Raw genomic sequence first — 14,546 nt, forward strand, 5'->3', positions numbered from 1 at the left:
ATTTGTTTGCGTTTCATGACAATTCCGCCTTGCGAATTTAAAGATGTACGTCCATGTTTGTCGGGCGAAAAGTGAAAACATAGCCACCCTTGGCATGCGCTGTTGAGTGAATGTGTTGGTGTAGGGTAAGGCTGGGGATGTGAAGTGATCGAGAATGTTTCACCAAGCGGAGGGACAGTCATGATGCCTTCATACTTTATTCTGCTCAGTAAATCGTACATACTAATGGTTATTTCCTTTTTTACGCCTATTACCTTGACGTGTTGTTTGTAGCTTGCACAAGACGATCTAATTCCACTCCCTCTAACAACTCCAAGCCTTCCCGCACCAAGGAAAATGCCACATATGCTAACAAAAAGAAAACACAAACTGATCAAAATCGAACATCGCACTCTATTATCGTACTAAGGATTCTCGCTCCTTTCATTTACACTCTGGCCAGAAGGTCCAAGACCACCAACGCTAGCCGCCACGATACCAGGCATGCCCACGACAGACATCATAGGCGAGATAGGTGGTCTGTTGGAAGATCGCGAAGATCCTCTCCTGCTCCTGACCTTGCTTCTGGAGCGAGACTCGGAGCGATGACGGTGGAGAAGCATCAGCTCACGAGACTTGGCCATGGCATCGCTGAACGCAGCCATGCGTCCGCCGCGGACCTTCTTCAAGAACTCGAGATCATCGCGGATACCAAACAGGGCGTCACCCAGGTCGTAGTCTTCTGGGTTTGTAGGGGTCTCGTCGCCATCCTCAGGCGACTTCTTCTTCCTCCGCAGACGAAGCCACTTGGGCCACAGCTTGACCAAAACATCCACGATAGCTTGGAACCAACGATCGGGGAAGAGACGGATGAGCACACCAATAGGAATCGAAAAGAAGCCCAGGACGACAGAGATGGCCCACTGGATACCATTGAGGCGGACCACCACAAAGGCGTCGCCTCCAACGTATATGATGATGAGCTGGCCGCCAACCATGATGGACATCATGAGCATGAAGAGGTGGTTGCGGTGCAGGCCCTCAAAGATGTTAAGACGGTTGTCGATGCGTCTGCTGTTGACGAGCTTGAAGATTTGCATAAACACAAAGACGTTGAAGATGAGGGTTCGCAGTTCCTTCTCGGGGTAGTCGAGGAACTTGGGGCCTGCGAACCAGAGGACGAAGCACACGATGAGCTGGTAGATGGACTGGCCAATGATCATCTTCCACATGGTGATGGTGATGAGAGGCGCAGTACGGGGTTCAGGCTCACGGTGGAGGAGACTTCCTGTAGGGGGATCTGTAGCGAGGGCGAGAGCGGCAAAGGTGTCCATGATGAGGTTGACCCAGAGAAGCTGCACGGCGTTGAGAACCGATGTCTCCTCGTCGTCTGAGACGGCGGAAATAAAGGTGATGAAGACGGCAGTGATGTTGACCGTGAGCTGGAACTGGAGGAACTTCTTAACCGAATCGTTGATGGCGCGTCCCCAGGCGAGGGCCTTGACGATGGAGGAGAAGTTGTCGTCCATGAGGATAATATCCGAAGCTTCCTTTGCGACTTCGGTTCCGGTGATACCCATCGAGAAACCAACGTCAGCAGCCTTGAGAGCTGGCGCATCGTTTGTGCCGTCACCAGTAACAGCAACAATCTGACCCTGAGCTCTAAGAGCCTTGACGAGAATACGCTTATCCTCAGGACTGGAACGAGCCAGGATGTGGAGGCCCTTGACGACCTCTGCGCGTTCTCGCTCATCGAGCTTACGGAACTCGGAACCTTCCATGACGGCATTCTTCTCCTTGACGTTTTCCTCGGTAAGGATACCACATTCGCGTCCGATAGCTCTGGCAGTCTCGACATTGTCACCAGTGACCATCTTGACAGAGACCGAGGCGGTAGCACAATCTTGAACAGCTTCGGGGACACCCTTTCGAACGGGATCCTGAATACCGACAACACCCATCCATGTCAGGTTGTTGATAAGATCCGTGAGGTCAATCTCCTTGGGACCCTCATCCTCGTTACCCAAGCTAGGACTCAAGCTCAGAACCGGTGGCCAAGACTCAAAGTCGCGGTACGCAAGAGCTAGAGTTCGCAGAGAGTTGGTAGCATACGCAAAGATCATGTCTCGAATCTCCTCCTTGTGCGAGTCCGAGAGTGTTTCCGTGCTAGGAGCCTTGGTCGGATCACCAAGAATAGTCGTGCACTGCGCGAGAACAATCTCGGAAGCACCCTTGATGAAGAGGCGGTACTTGGGCTTGTCCTTGGTTTGGCCGGGGACTTCAACAACGGCTCCCATGCACTTGCGCTGCGAGTTAAAAGGGAAGAGGCGCGTAACAGGATGGTTGGATCGTTCGACGGCTAGAGGACCAAGACCAAGACATCGACGAGCCCAGTCGAGCAGGGCAGTCTCGGTCTTTGTTCCCACAAAGCCCTGCTTACCGTTCTCCTCGGCCTCGAAAGCTGTAGTGTTGACGGTGATGGCCGTCTTGAGAAAGGTCTGATACTCGGGGTCGAGCTTGGATGAGAGCTGGTTGAGAGAGATCAATTCCGTGCCTTGAGCCTCGTCCTTCTTTGCGCCCGAGCCGTTGTCTTGCTCAAAATTGGATTCGCCGAATACCAGTTGACCTTTCTTGCCCAGAGAACCAGCAACAACCGTCATGACATTCTCAGTAAGGGTACCAGTCTTATCGGAGCAAATAACAGTGGCATTTCCCATAGTCTCGCAAGACTGAAGATGTCGTACAAGGTTGTTTTCCTTGGTCATCTTCTTGGTGGCGAAAGCAAGAGATAGCGTTACAGCGAGAGGAAGTCCTTCGGGAACCGCGACGACGATGATGGTGATGGAGGTGATTAGGATTCGGAGAAAGCTCTGGCCCTTTTCCTCGCCTGGATCGTCGTTCTTGGGAAGTCGGACCAGAAACTCGATGAGAAGGACAAAGAAGAGGAGCAGACCAGCTGCACTTCCCAGCTTTGCGATGTAACCTGGAACAATTAGCGATGCACTCAATACTCAGTCAAGTAGACTTACCAGCCAGAAGATTCAGCTTGGCCTGCAATGGGGTCAATCCTGGGTCGTCGCGCAGAGACATCATAGTCTTTCCATGGCTAGACTGCTGCCCAACCGCCGTTACCAGAAACGTTCCAACTCCGTCAAGAACCTTGGCGCCCGAGATGATGAAGGGATCAAGCTTCTTAAGCTTGGGCGAATCCTCATGCAAGAGCGCATGGAGAACAGCATCTGCAGGAACCTTTTTGATGAGATCCGATTCACCAGTGGCTGAAGACTCGTCGCAGCTGAGATTGTGCCCACCGATGAATACACCGTCCACGGGAATAACATCACCAGGCTCAAGAAGCATGACGTCTCCTACCAGGACATCGTGGATCGAGATGGACATGGGCTTGCCCGATCGCGTCACTTTGACGAGACGGTCCTCCTTCTTCTGGTTCAGCTTACGAAACTGTCGTTCCTTTTGCCAATCGTTAAGAGCACCAACGACAACGACAATCGTGATGGCGACAATGATGGCGACACCTTCCACCCATTCGATCTTGGCGCCTTCATGATGAGTAACTCCAAATGTCTGGTACAGACCCAGGGCGAGCGATACGACGGCAGCGACGCTCAGAAGAATAAGCACACGATCCTGCAGCGCGATCCAAGCAAGTTCAAGCAGCGACTTGGACTTTGGCTCCGGTAATCGGTTAGGTCCGTAGACTCTTGTTCTGTCGACAAAATTATCCTTCTTCCCATGCGAGTCTGGCTGACTAGGCTGCGTGTCGCTATGTTTAGGCGCCTTGGGGGAGTAATCTGACGGGCTGGTCGCTGCAGTCGCGTCCTCAAAGGACACCGAGTCCGAGAGCTTCCCCTCGTCAAGACTCAGGCCCGCGCGACTATCTGTTCGCAGGCCCTTTTCGAGGCCGGGGAGTCCGCCGAGCGCCGCAAAGGCCGACAGGTTCTTTGGGTTGATGAGCTTGGAGAGGTGGCCAGGAGAAAAGGCAAAAGGGTTGTTTTCGACATTGTAGAGGTGCTCCTCGCCCGGGTCGGCCTTGAGGATCTCGTTGATGTCGCCCTTTTGAGCCTGTCGAAAGACGTGGATGTCGCGGTAATGGTCAGACCCGACTTTCGTGGTTGGCGAAGAGGACCACGATTCGGACCTCGACTTGGACGGGGGCACGGCCAGGGTGTTTGCGTCGTCGAGGGGAGAAGAGATTACAGAGGCTGGATTGCCTATTCGTGAGGAGAGCTTGTCAGTATTGATTGACGAGAGTCCCGCGGGAGATCGCACTGGAGCATTACCGGCATCATCGTTTCCAGCGTCAATTGCAGCAGTGTCTACCGTGATGGTGGGCGCGCGAGGGCGCCCTGCCGGCTGGGGAGCGCTGGAGTCCATGTGAGCATCTGGCGGGTGAATGAACCTTTCAGGTCATGGAGTATGGCAGTGTCTGTCTGTGAAAGATGAGATGGGAGAAAAGAGGAGAGAAGAGTAGATCAGAGAGACAGAGAGAGCCTGGGGGCGTATGAGAGAACAGGCAGACCAGCACCTTGTAAATTGCACATTCACACGTCACAGTCTCTGATGATCAAATCACACCACGAGCCTGGTCTGATGGGAAAACAAGAGAAACGAGAAAAAAGTGCAGAAAACACAGCCACAGCCACGTCCTACTCAAGCGCAATGCCAAGTTCTCGGCGCTCGACGTGATTGGCGTCTCACGGGGACTCAATCAATTCTTGGTTTCTGGGAGAGCAGATCACGGCGTGGACCGTGAGGGGTGGTCCAATATCTTGGCAAAAGGTCTCTCTTACCTACTCTACCGGGCGAGTTGTGCAAAAGTGCTGATTACCTTGGACTTATGGATACTCGCGGTGATGGCTAGAGCCTAACTGAGGCATATAACGCGATGTCCCCACGGGTAAGCACCACATCTGTAAGGTTCTCTTAACTGTCAATGACATGTACAACAATCACTCGATATCAAATGGCACGTTCTAGTGGCAACAAACAGAATATCCTTGGTCATTCGCCCTGATGTGGCCATTCGCCGATGTGGCCATACCGCCAAGACCAATCACTCCAGCGACCTTGGCCAAGACCCAGCAGAGACGATGTCAAGCCCGTGGGTCCCGCCACTTCTTTTAAGCTTATTATGTCTCCTCAGGCGCTAGATGGAAGTACCTAACAGGTTGACATCTAATTCATCTTGTCTCTGAGTCGCACAAGACGGCCTGATACGCGACATGAGACGGGGTGGAGCTTTGGGCAATCACAATCTCTTTTCTCTGTTTCTCTTTGCCATTTGGACGACCTGCTGAGACACGACACTCGTGCTTCTCGTCTCCTCACGCTAATTCAGCACAGCCTCCCTTGGTATGTCGGTGACGCGGCGTGATTAGCTCCAGGTCCCACAATGTGCGGCTTTCTGCCCAAGTGTCAGTTGCAGGGCGCCAGTGACATTCAACGTTTCGTATTGGTAGAACGGAACCACCCATTTTACTGTACCGTTATTCATCATCTGTAATTTCACACATCATGTCGAGCAACCTGGTTATCCGACCCGCAACGCGCCAAGGTATTGTCACTGTCAAAACTTCCCGACACCAATAACTCATGTAATCCCCAAGATGTCCCGATTATCCTCGGCATGATGCGTGCAACTGCCGCTGAGCAGTGTGCCTCCTCCAACGTGAAAGCAACCGAGCAGGACCTCCTCGACAACATCGACTTTGGAGACTCAGACACCTCCAATCCCCGTGGCCGCTTCACCAAGATCATCCTTGCCGTGGCACCAGAGGGCATCGCCGGCATGGCAACCTACTTCCTCACGTTTGCAGCCTGGCTTGGCCGATCGGGAGTCTGCCTGGAAGATCTCTACGTGGCCCCAGAGTACCGCCGCAGGGGCTACGCGCGGGATCTCATCCAGGCCATCGCAAAGGAGGCCAATGAGCTGGGGTGTTCTCGGATGGAGTGGCAGTGCTACAAGGATAACCACCGGGCTCTGCAATTCTATCAGAGCCTCGGGGCAAAGGTCATGGATCCGATAGCCTACCTCCGTCTCGACAAGGAGGACATGGAGAAGCTGGCAGAGGAAAAGACAGCATCCTTCCTGAACTAGCTCTAGTGGCTGTTGTCCCCTGCCATTTATTAATTAAGCTTATTTCCCACATCTTGATGCTGCACATCACGGCCCATGTCTATGGCGTGACGTCATTGGCCATGTTCAAACAGCGTGTTTACCACCATTGCAAGGACCACCACGGACAATGCAAAACGCCGAAGGCGGAAGACAAAGTCCATAAAACAAGCTTCGATCTGACGTGTTTATGAGGCGGAGCAGAGGCTGTGTTTTTTCAAGGGGCAAAATTACTGGATGAGGAAACCCGTGCGACGGATGGACAAGTCCGGGAGTTGCGGAAAGGGGCAGGTCAGCGACTCGACTCAAGTGCGACAGAACATGAGATTCAAAAGGCTGTTATGTTAGTGTGAGGCAGTGCTCGATGTCTTATGTGAATATTGGGTTTTGATTCCATCACAGGACCTTCAAATCCCTCATGGTAGAGTTTATAAGCCTGTGCCGGATGTCCGCGATGGCCGCCATCATCTTGTGATCGTAATAAAACTCTTCATTTCACGAGGCAGCATAGCCACTCGGCAAACTCATAGAAAGTATCCATCAGCTTATCAGTCTCACTTTCTAGCTGGTGTCTGATACCCTAGAGGCTGCCCAAGTGTGACATGAAGTCGAGCAAATTCAAGTAAATCTGGTGAGCCTTCAACTATGGATACTCGTTCAAATGAAACATTAGATTGGAATTTTATATGATCAGTATTTGGCTCGGATATTTCATAGGATATATGCTTTTTTCTAGATGAGTGCAAATGGCAGTCCTTACTGTTGAGCCATCAGTCTATACGGCCGCCTAAGGTGAATGTGTTCTTTACTTACGACGATTGTCGATCTTCATTTCTGATAGACCCGATGAGAGCTAGTTAGGGTACCTACCTGGAACAGCATTTAAGATATAATGACAATATTCAACGTCAGCACGCTATGAAATAGTGCACCACTCCCTATCCACTTTCAATGAGAAGCTTCACTTAAGCAGACTAACAGAGAATACTCACTTCCGACAGTATTATTCGTCTATAATGCATCTAGGTACGGTTTTATCTATACATATGTCACAAAACCCCTACTCCTTGGCCGCATCGTCAGCATCCACCTTGACCTCAGGAGCAGGTCCCCTCCTCAACCAAGGCACCCTCCCCGTAGCTGGATCCATAATACAAGCAAAATGCGTAAACCCATTCGAAATCCTCATATCCATCATCCACTCCCGCAGCGTCTCCTGCTTGACAGAGCTCTTGTTGTCATCCACGACAACAGCCTCGTCATCGCTTGAGGCCTCGGTGCTGCAGTGGTCACTCCACTTGTCACTGATGACATCCATGCGGTCGTTGGAATCTCGGAGCCAGAGTTCAGGATGGGGGGTTACTGGTTCGGAGCGTAGTTCTGTGCCACATCTTGTGGCATCGCACGAGTCGTGGTTTGTCTGTACGATGAAGCGGTCGTTCTCTCGGAGACGACCAGTCAAGAGGTCCTTTTCGATCACGACTGCATGGTTTCCGTCGCATAGGGCAAGATAGCATGGTGCACTCCGGACACCGGCTAGTTGCTTGGCACTTTCGACGAGAGAAGACGCCGTCTCTGTCTTTTGCTGGTTGAAGAGTGTGTGCCGTAGAATAGAAGACACAGAAGGTCGGAAGCCAAGAATAACGAGAAGTTGATGCTTCTTAAGATGAGAGTTGTCGCAGAGATGCAACGGGCGATAGTTAAGAGAGAGTGACAAATTCTCCCTTCAAGTACGTTAGCACTGAACACTTCGAGGCACAGAGTACATACTTTACTCCCGTCAACACTCCCATGAAGCCAGCATATGTAATCGACGTGGCAATGACATGATCTGGATCCTTGGATGAGTCTACATACTCGAGTACAACCACCAAATCCCTCAACGGATCCAACCCCCAGTCAAGAGTGCGAAAGTGCATCAGACGCTCATCCTGCACTTGCTTCCCCTTGACCTTGACGCAGCCAGCTGTGCAGCCCATCATGACATCCAGAAACACGTTGAGCGCCACCACGAGAAAGAGATCACACCGAGCGACCTTGGCAAATCCTCTTATCTCACGCGTTTCCTCCTCATCGTGCACGCGTCGTAGAAACACCCTGGCGAGAAACTTGGCGATCCGAGCAAGCCACTTGGAACCCAGCATCGACTCGAGAAGCTCGTCAAAAACATGACCAAGAGTACGAATTCGAGGTCCAAAGGTAGCAGCGACGTCTACATATCGATCCTCAGGTGATCGGGCGAGGTCGATCCTAAAAGTTGGAATGTCGCTGTCTGGCGCCATGGTTGGTGATGGAGTCATGTAGATTATCAGATTGATAAGAAAAAAAAGATGTGCGAGGGGTGGGCGTACCTGAGAGATTTAAAGTGACAGCTGGGGCTTTTTCAGCTTGACACATCCTGGTCTGATTCCAATCTCGGGACAGCTCGGCCGTGACCGGAGATAAAATAGTGGCCTTGGCTCTGTTGAAAGAGACCAAAGAGGACAGCTAGACGAAGCAGCTAGACGGGATCAAGTAAAGGGCAAGATGCGTTTCAAGCATGGGGGTACGGAGGCACGGAGGATCTAGGCCATCCGACTGCGGTGGGAGAGAAAGGACAGTTGTGATTTAACAAAGAATACAATATGGCTAGCCCGGATCAGCCGGGAATAATAAACCCTCCAATCTGTTATAAATCATTGCAGTTCGTGACATCTTGAATTCAGTCTCAAGCTTCTTCTGGCTTCTGGCCATATACAACGTGTCTATACAAGTTAGCAGTCTCCAAAAACACTTGACCAAAGTCACTTACATGGGCCACCAAGCGTGGATACGTCTGTCCTTCATATCCGTCCTCACCTTCGTCAAAAACACCTCTACCTGCTCAGAACTCCATCCCAAAGCACGCGTAAACAGCGCCATGGACAGACCCGACAACTCGCCAGCGATATTGTGACAACACCAAAAACCCAGCTCCTTGTAATACGGATCCGCAGGCCATCGGTTCGTAGGCCACCTGTAAATCACCTCGGTGACATTGACGAACCCAGCATCAATCATCTGCTGCTTGTACTTCTTCGCGCTCTGCGCACCACGACCAAAGATGTTTGTCGACTCAATCATGAGACTGGACCACTGGTCAATGTAGGAACCCTTCTTGAGAGTGCCGTCGTCGCACTCGGCGGGAAAGGTAATGTCCTGACACTCGATCCATCCTCCGGGGTTGAGGTTGTCGAAGCTCTGCTTGAAGAACTTGGGCCAGTCACCGATGGAGCCGACGAGCATGCGGCCGTAGATAAAGTCGAACTTGTAGCTGTAGGTCCATTCGTCTTCGAGGTCGTCGACTTGGAATGAGAGGTTGGCGGGGAGGCTGGGTTGGTGAGTGAGGGAATCTCATTGTGATGTCAACGCAGGGAGACGTACAAGGTTGGTTGGATAGGACTGAGATCAATGCCAATGACCTAGTAAGTGTCAATATTGACTTCATCATGAATAGTAGAGTGCCGAGCTATACCTCTGTTTCAGGATGCTCATCGGCTGTTCGAGGTCAGCAGAATACTACTCCAATGAACAAGATACCTACCAAAGTCGATAGCCCAAACACCAGTTCCAGTGCCAGCATCCAAACATCGCCGAATAGGCTTGTCGTCCTTACCAATCGGACTCAGGTACAGCTTCCCTCCGAGGGTAAGCGTGAACAAATGATGTTGAAGATCTGAAGCAGTTAGCAAGATCTCAAATGCAACATCACCATGACACTAACCTAGACGTTCTTGCTCCGACTGGACGAATGCCAAGCTATTAGCACCATGAACCAACACAGGCATCGAGATTGATCCTTGTCGCTCTTACCGAGTCGTTGGGGAGCACGTAATTGACTTGAGAGAAAAAGTCAGCTCAACGCTCTCTCATGAGTATCTGGCGAACTCACTCGACTCCCTGAAGGAATGATATGTCCGTCCATTCTCGGTACGATACTGAAGAATGCTGGATCGCATCGATGCCGTAGAGCTGGCAGCATCGTCCTGCACGTGAAGATCAGCGACAAGCGCCAACGGAAAAAGGTGACCCTGGTCAGTCGCTCAAAGACCTCACTTACGCCCAGTGCCGAATCGTTATCACCAATTTCTTCATGCTCCTGGGATTGCTTGCTCAGTGTCCACTCTTATCAATACGGCGCGTTTCACTCTCACCTCGGCCTCGATAGGCTCATCCTCGGTGGTGGGAGCTGCTCGTTGCTCAGGCTTGGGACTACCCTCTTGACTCCCCTTCTCCGACTTAGGAGTGCCCGCCATGGCGAAATCGCGCGGTAAAATGAGCGAAGAAAAGATCAAAGTTGACAGTCAATCAATCTACTCGGGTCGCGCGTTCGTCTATCGACGTGTCAATGTCAGATTGCAACAAAGAGCAAAAGAGGTCGAGATTTCCTCCCCTCACGCGATCGATCCAATGTGCAAGGACTGTAATGCTAATAAACGAACCGTTTGCGTGCTAGACCCGGCTTGTCCTTCACTACTGGAATAACTGTGGCCCTAGGGTTCCTAGCAGCTTTTCACTAGATGGGATGTTTAATTATCCGCGCCTCTCAAAGACGTACGACGAACACGGTCGGGGGGAGGGGCTTCAGTGACGCGTTCGATGCAAGCCGAGGCTGCTCTTCTTATCCGGGGGAATGCCTCTACAGGGAAGGAGATTCGTTCGTGACAGAGGACTGTGAGCTGCTTGATGCGTCCCCTACCCATCGAGCTCCCCGTCTCCCCCCTGTCTCCTCGGGGAAGCCTTGCCACATCTAGACCACGCTAACGAGAGGCTTGAGCGGCACGCACCGCCGGCGCCTGGACCTCCTTAGCGGGGGACAAAATGCACGAGACTGAATTGGCTGTGCCCTCACCTCCCCGAGTCTCGTGTTTTATGTCCCCCGCTGGCTCCTCCCGATCCAGGGCGTTCCAGAGGCCTTTAGCGGGCTGATCTAGTGAAGCTCTTCCGTCCTATCGGGACGCTCGAGTTTGCGATGGCGGCTCACTCGGCGAGGGGATCCTCATCAAGTGATGGGTAAGTCCCACGCTAAGACATTCCAGCTGCGCGAATGTAACGAGGGGATTAGTATTCATTAATCCGTCATGGGAGGAGAGCAATCCTCCTCTTTCTTGGCTTTCTCTGCGGCCCAGCTTTCTCCAGCCCGTGACCTGGGGATAGAACCATCAGCGGCTCTGCATCTCCACTGTGAGACATCGCCGAAACGGTTCCCAGGATGAGCTCGGTCGACGGATTGCGGGGTCTTGTCGATGGCGTGCGCCCGTCAATTGCCATCGCTGGGTTGCTGGTCGGAGTCTTGATCTTCTGGTCGGGCATCTCGACATGGAGGCAGTACAATCGTCTTCGCGACTTCAAAGGGCCTCGTCTTGCTGGATTCTCGAAATGGTGGCTCATCAGGACTGTCGGCAGTGGTAGGGCATACCTGGACTTCTGGGAGGTTACCAAGAAGTATGGTAAGTTGCGTCGCATTGCTGACAGTCAATTGCGCTTCAACGAATGCTAACAATGCGCCGCAGGTTCAATCGCTCGCGTCAGTCCCAACGATCTCCTCACCGACGACCCCGACCTCATGAAGCACATCCTCAACGTTAGAACCGAGTACCGCCGCTCTCCTTGGTACGATGGCATGCGCTTCGACCCAGCCAACAACAACATTCTCTCGTGGAGGGACGAGGATGAGCACTTTAAGCTGCGATCCAAGATGTCCGCCGGGGTATGCTTCTCCCACAAATATCCTCGCGCACGAACTGACGGTTACAGTATGGCGGTCGCGAAGTCGAGAACCTGGAACCCAAGATCGACAAGAACATCCTCGCACTCATCAAGCTCCTGCACAAGTACGCCGACGAGAATAAGCCGGTCGATCTAGGCCGCCGAGCCCAATTCTTCACTCTGGACGTCCTCTCCGACTTGGCTTTCGGCGAACCGTTTGGCTTCTTGGAGACAGACTCGGATGTGTACGAGTACATCAAGACTACCGAGGAGACACTGCCCATGGTCATGGTAACCACTGTTGTTCCCTGGTTGGTCAAGGTCCTGAGCTCCCCGATCTTCAAGAGCCTTTTGCCGTCTGAAAAAGATCGGCTTGGGTTTGGGAGAGTGATGGGGTGAGTTATCGCCACGCCCCATGTATAACAGCAGACTGACCATCTCCAAGTATCGCCAAAGCAATCACCGCCGAAAGGTTTGGACCTGATAAGAAGGTCCAGAAGGATATGCTCGGGTCTTTCGTCGCCCATGGACTCACCCAAAAAGAGGCCGAGTCGGAGATCTTGCTTCAAATGTAAGTCACTGCGTCCACATTCACTTCGAGCAATCCCCTCACAATGCCGCTTCAGTATCGCCGGTTCTGATACCACCGCCACGGCCATCCGTTCAACTATGCTTCACATCATCACAAGCCCCTGCGTGTACAGCAAACTACGCGCCGAGATCTCCAAGACCTCATACTCGGAGCCAATCATCCCAGACTCCATCGGTCGTGACCTGCCCTACCTCCAAGCCGTCATCAAAGAAGGCCTCCGCATCTTCCCCCCCGTGGCCGGTCTCATGTCAAAAGAGGTTCCACCCCAAGGAGATACCTGGAAAGGTCAATTCATCCCTGGTGGAACAAGTGTTGGATACTGCGCCTGGGGCATCTTTCGACGAGAGGACATCTGGGGACCTGACGCCGGCGAGTTTCGCCCCGAGCGCTGGATCGACAGCCCGCCTGAAAAGATTAAAGAGATGGAGAGCGCGCTTGATCTCATCTTTAGCTATGGACGATGGCAGTGTCTGGGACGGCCGGTTGCTCTCATGGAGCTGAACAAGATCTACGTCGAGGTGAGTACACTCTAATTTCGCCCTCTATAACCCAACACCTACTAACCTTTGACATTGAAGTTGCTCCGACAGTTTGAATTTTCCATCTGTGATCCTACAAAGCCTTGGAAAGTCTTTAACTGTGGCATCTTTTCGCAGTCTGAGCTCTGGGTGCGGGTAGAGCCTAGGGTTACTGAATCGTAATGCATAATGGGCTCATGATCGGAGTGGTAATGTTATTGCTAATGTCAGGTCGCTTCTGACTGTCTATAGTAGAAGCTAGGTGTTTATATCTGGTTAATGGACCGTTCATTCGTCGCTATTTTATACTTTCACCTGCCCTTGTCAATTGATCAGGTAACATCACATTGTGAACCTAAGTTCGTCCCATATCTGGAAAGATATCTTCTCAAGCAATGCCCAAATGATGCTTCTGATGTTCGAATTAGAAACTAGGCCGACTTTTCATCACTGTGACAGCCTGTAACCGCCAGGATGTTGGCTGCATGTCCCACCAACGGCCCAACTTCAGGCCAACACGTCACCTGATACAGAGAGGCAACCAGTCTTTGTTTCATCAACCGCCCAAATTTTGGAAGCATCGCAAACACAACACTATCGCAAAGAGTTATTCAGCCATGTCGAAAAGGTCCCGGAACACCCGCATCAGACCAAAATGGAACCCTTGAGTGCAAGATCTGCCAGGCTTTCCTTGAGGCAGCCGAGGAAGTGAGAACCCTCAACGAGAAGAAACTCACTTCCCCCTCAAAGCACACTCGAGAGCATCGATCTTGGAAGTTTAGAGCCGCCGAGGTATACAACGGGTGTGAAGTTCACCTCGGCTTCCCCGAGGCCCTTCTAAAACTAAACGTCGAGGTGAATGCCATGGACTACTCGATAAAGAAGCATACCGGGATTCAGTTATCTGTAGGAAGTGAGGTGATGCTGCTTCACAACTTTTATGATGGAAATTGGATTTTGCGAGCGCCACAACTTCTGCTCATCAACGACCACTCTCAAAAGCCCGGCATTCCTCTAGGACGGCCGTTGGACCGTCTCATCGACCCAGCTTTGATACTCAAGTGGAAGCGAGACTGCGACCAGTTTCACGGAGGCAAATGTCGGAACAGAAGCACGCGTCTCCGCCGTCCGCTCTCGTTCCTGATTGATACGACATGCCTTGAACTGTGGTCTACGTCGCCGCAAGGGATTGCGTCAAGATACTGCTTGCCCACCAAGCTGGACGTGGGCTGGGTGGAAGGGAAAGCTGGCCGGAGGAGTCAGGAGGAGACTCAATCAACCCAATGCCATATCTCGAGTAATCCCAACACTCACAGTGCTCAAGGATAATCAGGGGGGTCGAGTCGGGATTCTCTCCATAGACTCGGATGATGACTATGACCACATTTGGTCAACTGACTCACCGGGTGTTCCCATAGACGTTGTGGAAATATCTCGAGAAGATTACGATGGCGAAACTGGAACATGGTCTTTCAGTAATGTTCTCTGGGTAGAGTGGGAGGACGGGGTTGCATATCGGAAGGCGATGGGAAGAGTTGAGAGGGACGCCTGGGAGGGATTAGAGAAGGAAGAGACTGCTCTAGTATTAGGGTGA

At 52.0% G+C, this 14,546-nt stretch overlaps 5 protein-coding genes across 5 annotated transcripts; 2 read left to right on the forward strand and 3 right to left on the reverse strand.

Annotated features, from left to right (window-relative positions):
• Window positions 1-404: 404 nt before the first annotated feature.
• LRP88_00697 (cation-translocating P-type ATPase) lies at window positions 405-4,374 on the reverse strand (the record flags this gene model as incomplete). The annotated part of the gene is made up of 4 exons (XM_083237402.1): window positions 405-2,962; window positions 3,013-3,085; window positions 3,139-4,202; window positions 4,281-4,374. The coding sequence occupies 4 exons, from the start codon at window positions 4,372-4,374 to the stop codon at window positions 405-407; spliced, it is 3,789 nt and encodes a 1,262-aa protein (XP_083105907.1).
• A 1,140-nt stretch (window positions 4,375-5,514) lies between these two features.
• LRP88_00698 (acyl-CoA N-acyltransferase) lies at window positions 5,515-6,097 on the forward strand (the record flags this gene model as incomplete). The annotated part of the gene is made up of 2 exons (XM_083237403.1): window positions 5,515-5,554; window positions 5,607-6,097. 2 exons carry the CDS (start codon window positions 5,515-5,517, stop codon window positions 6,095-6,097), a joined length of 531 nt encoding a protein of 176 aa, XP_083105908.1.
• Window positions 6,098-6,902: 805 nt separating this feature from the next.
• On the reverse strand, window positions 6,903-8,397 carry LRP88_00699 (uncharacterized protein; the record flags this gene model as incomplete). The annotated part of the gene is made up of 5 exons (XM_083237404.1): window positions 6,903-6,918; window positions 7,095-7,106; window positions 7,180-7,835; window positions 7,886-7,901; window positions 7,973-8,397. 5 exons carry the CDS (start codon window positions 8,395-8,397, stop codon window positions 6,903-6,905), a joined length of 1,125 nt encoding a protein of 374 aa, XP_083105909.1.
• Window positions 8,398-8,822: 425 nt separating this feature from the next.
• LRP88_00700 (S-adenosyl-L-methionine-dependent methyltransferase) lies at window positions 8,823-10,389 on the reverse strand (the record flags this gene model as incomplete). The annotated part of the gene is made up of 10 exons (XM_083237405.1): window positions 8,823-8,859; window positions 8,907-9,464; window positions 9,518-9,555; window positions 9,609-9,631; window positions 9,750-9,809; window positions 9,858-9,876; window positions 9,947-9,972; window positions 10,026-10,119; window positions 10,194-10,232; window positions 10,288-10,389. The coding sequence occupies 10 exons, from the start codon at window positions 10,387-10,389 to the stop codon at window positions 8,823-8,825; spliced, it is 996 nt and encodes a 331-aa protein (XP_083105910.1).
• Window positions 10,390-11,345: 956 nt separating this feature from the next.
• LRP88_00701 (cytochrome P450) lies at window positions 11,346-13,135 on the forward strand (the record flags this gene model as incomplete). Its single annotated transcript, XM_083237406.1, has 6 exons — window positions 11,346-11,583; window positions 11,647-11,843; window positions 11,891-12,237; window positions 12,288-12,413; window positions 12,469-12,952; window positions 13,013-13,135. The coding sequence occupies 6 exons, from the start codon at window positions 11,346-11,348 to the stop codon at window positions 13,133-13,135; spliced, it is 1,515 nt and encodes a 504-aa protein (XP_083105911.1).
• Window positions 13,136-14,546: the final 1,411 nt, after the last annotated feature.

This window comes from Fusarium phalaenopsidis (assembly GCF_050370095.1).
Source record: "Fusarium phalaenopsidis strain FUZ10S chromosome Unknown contig_32278, whole genome shotgun sequence".
Lineage (NCBI taxonomy): Eukaryota > Fungi > Ascomycota > Sordariomycetes > Hypocreales > Nectriaceae > Fusarium > Fusarium phalaenopsidis.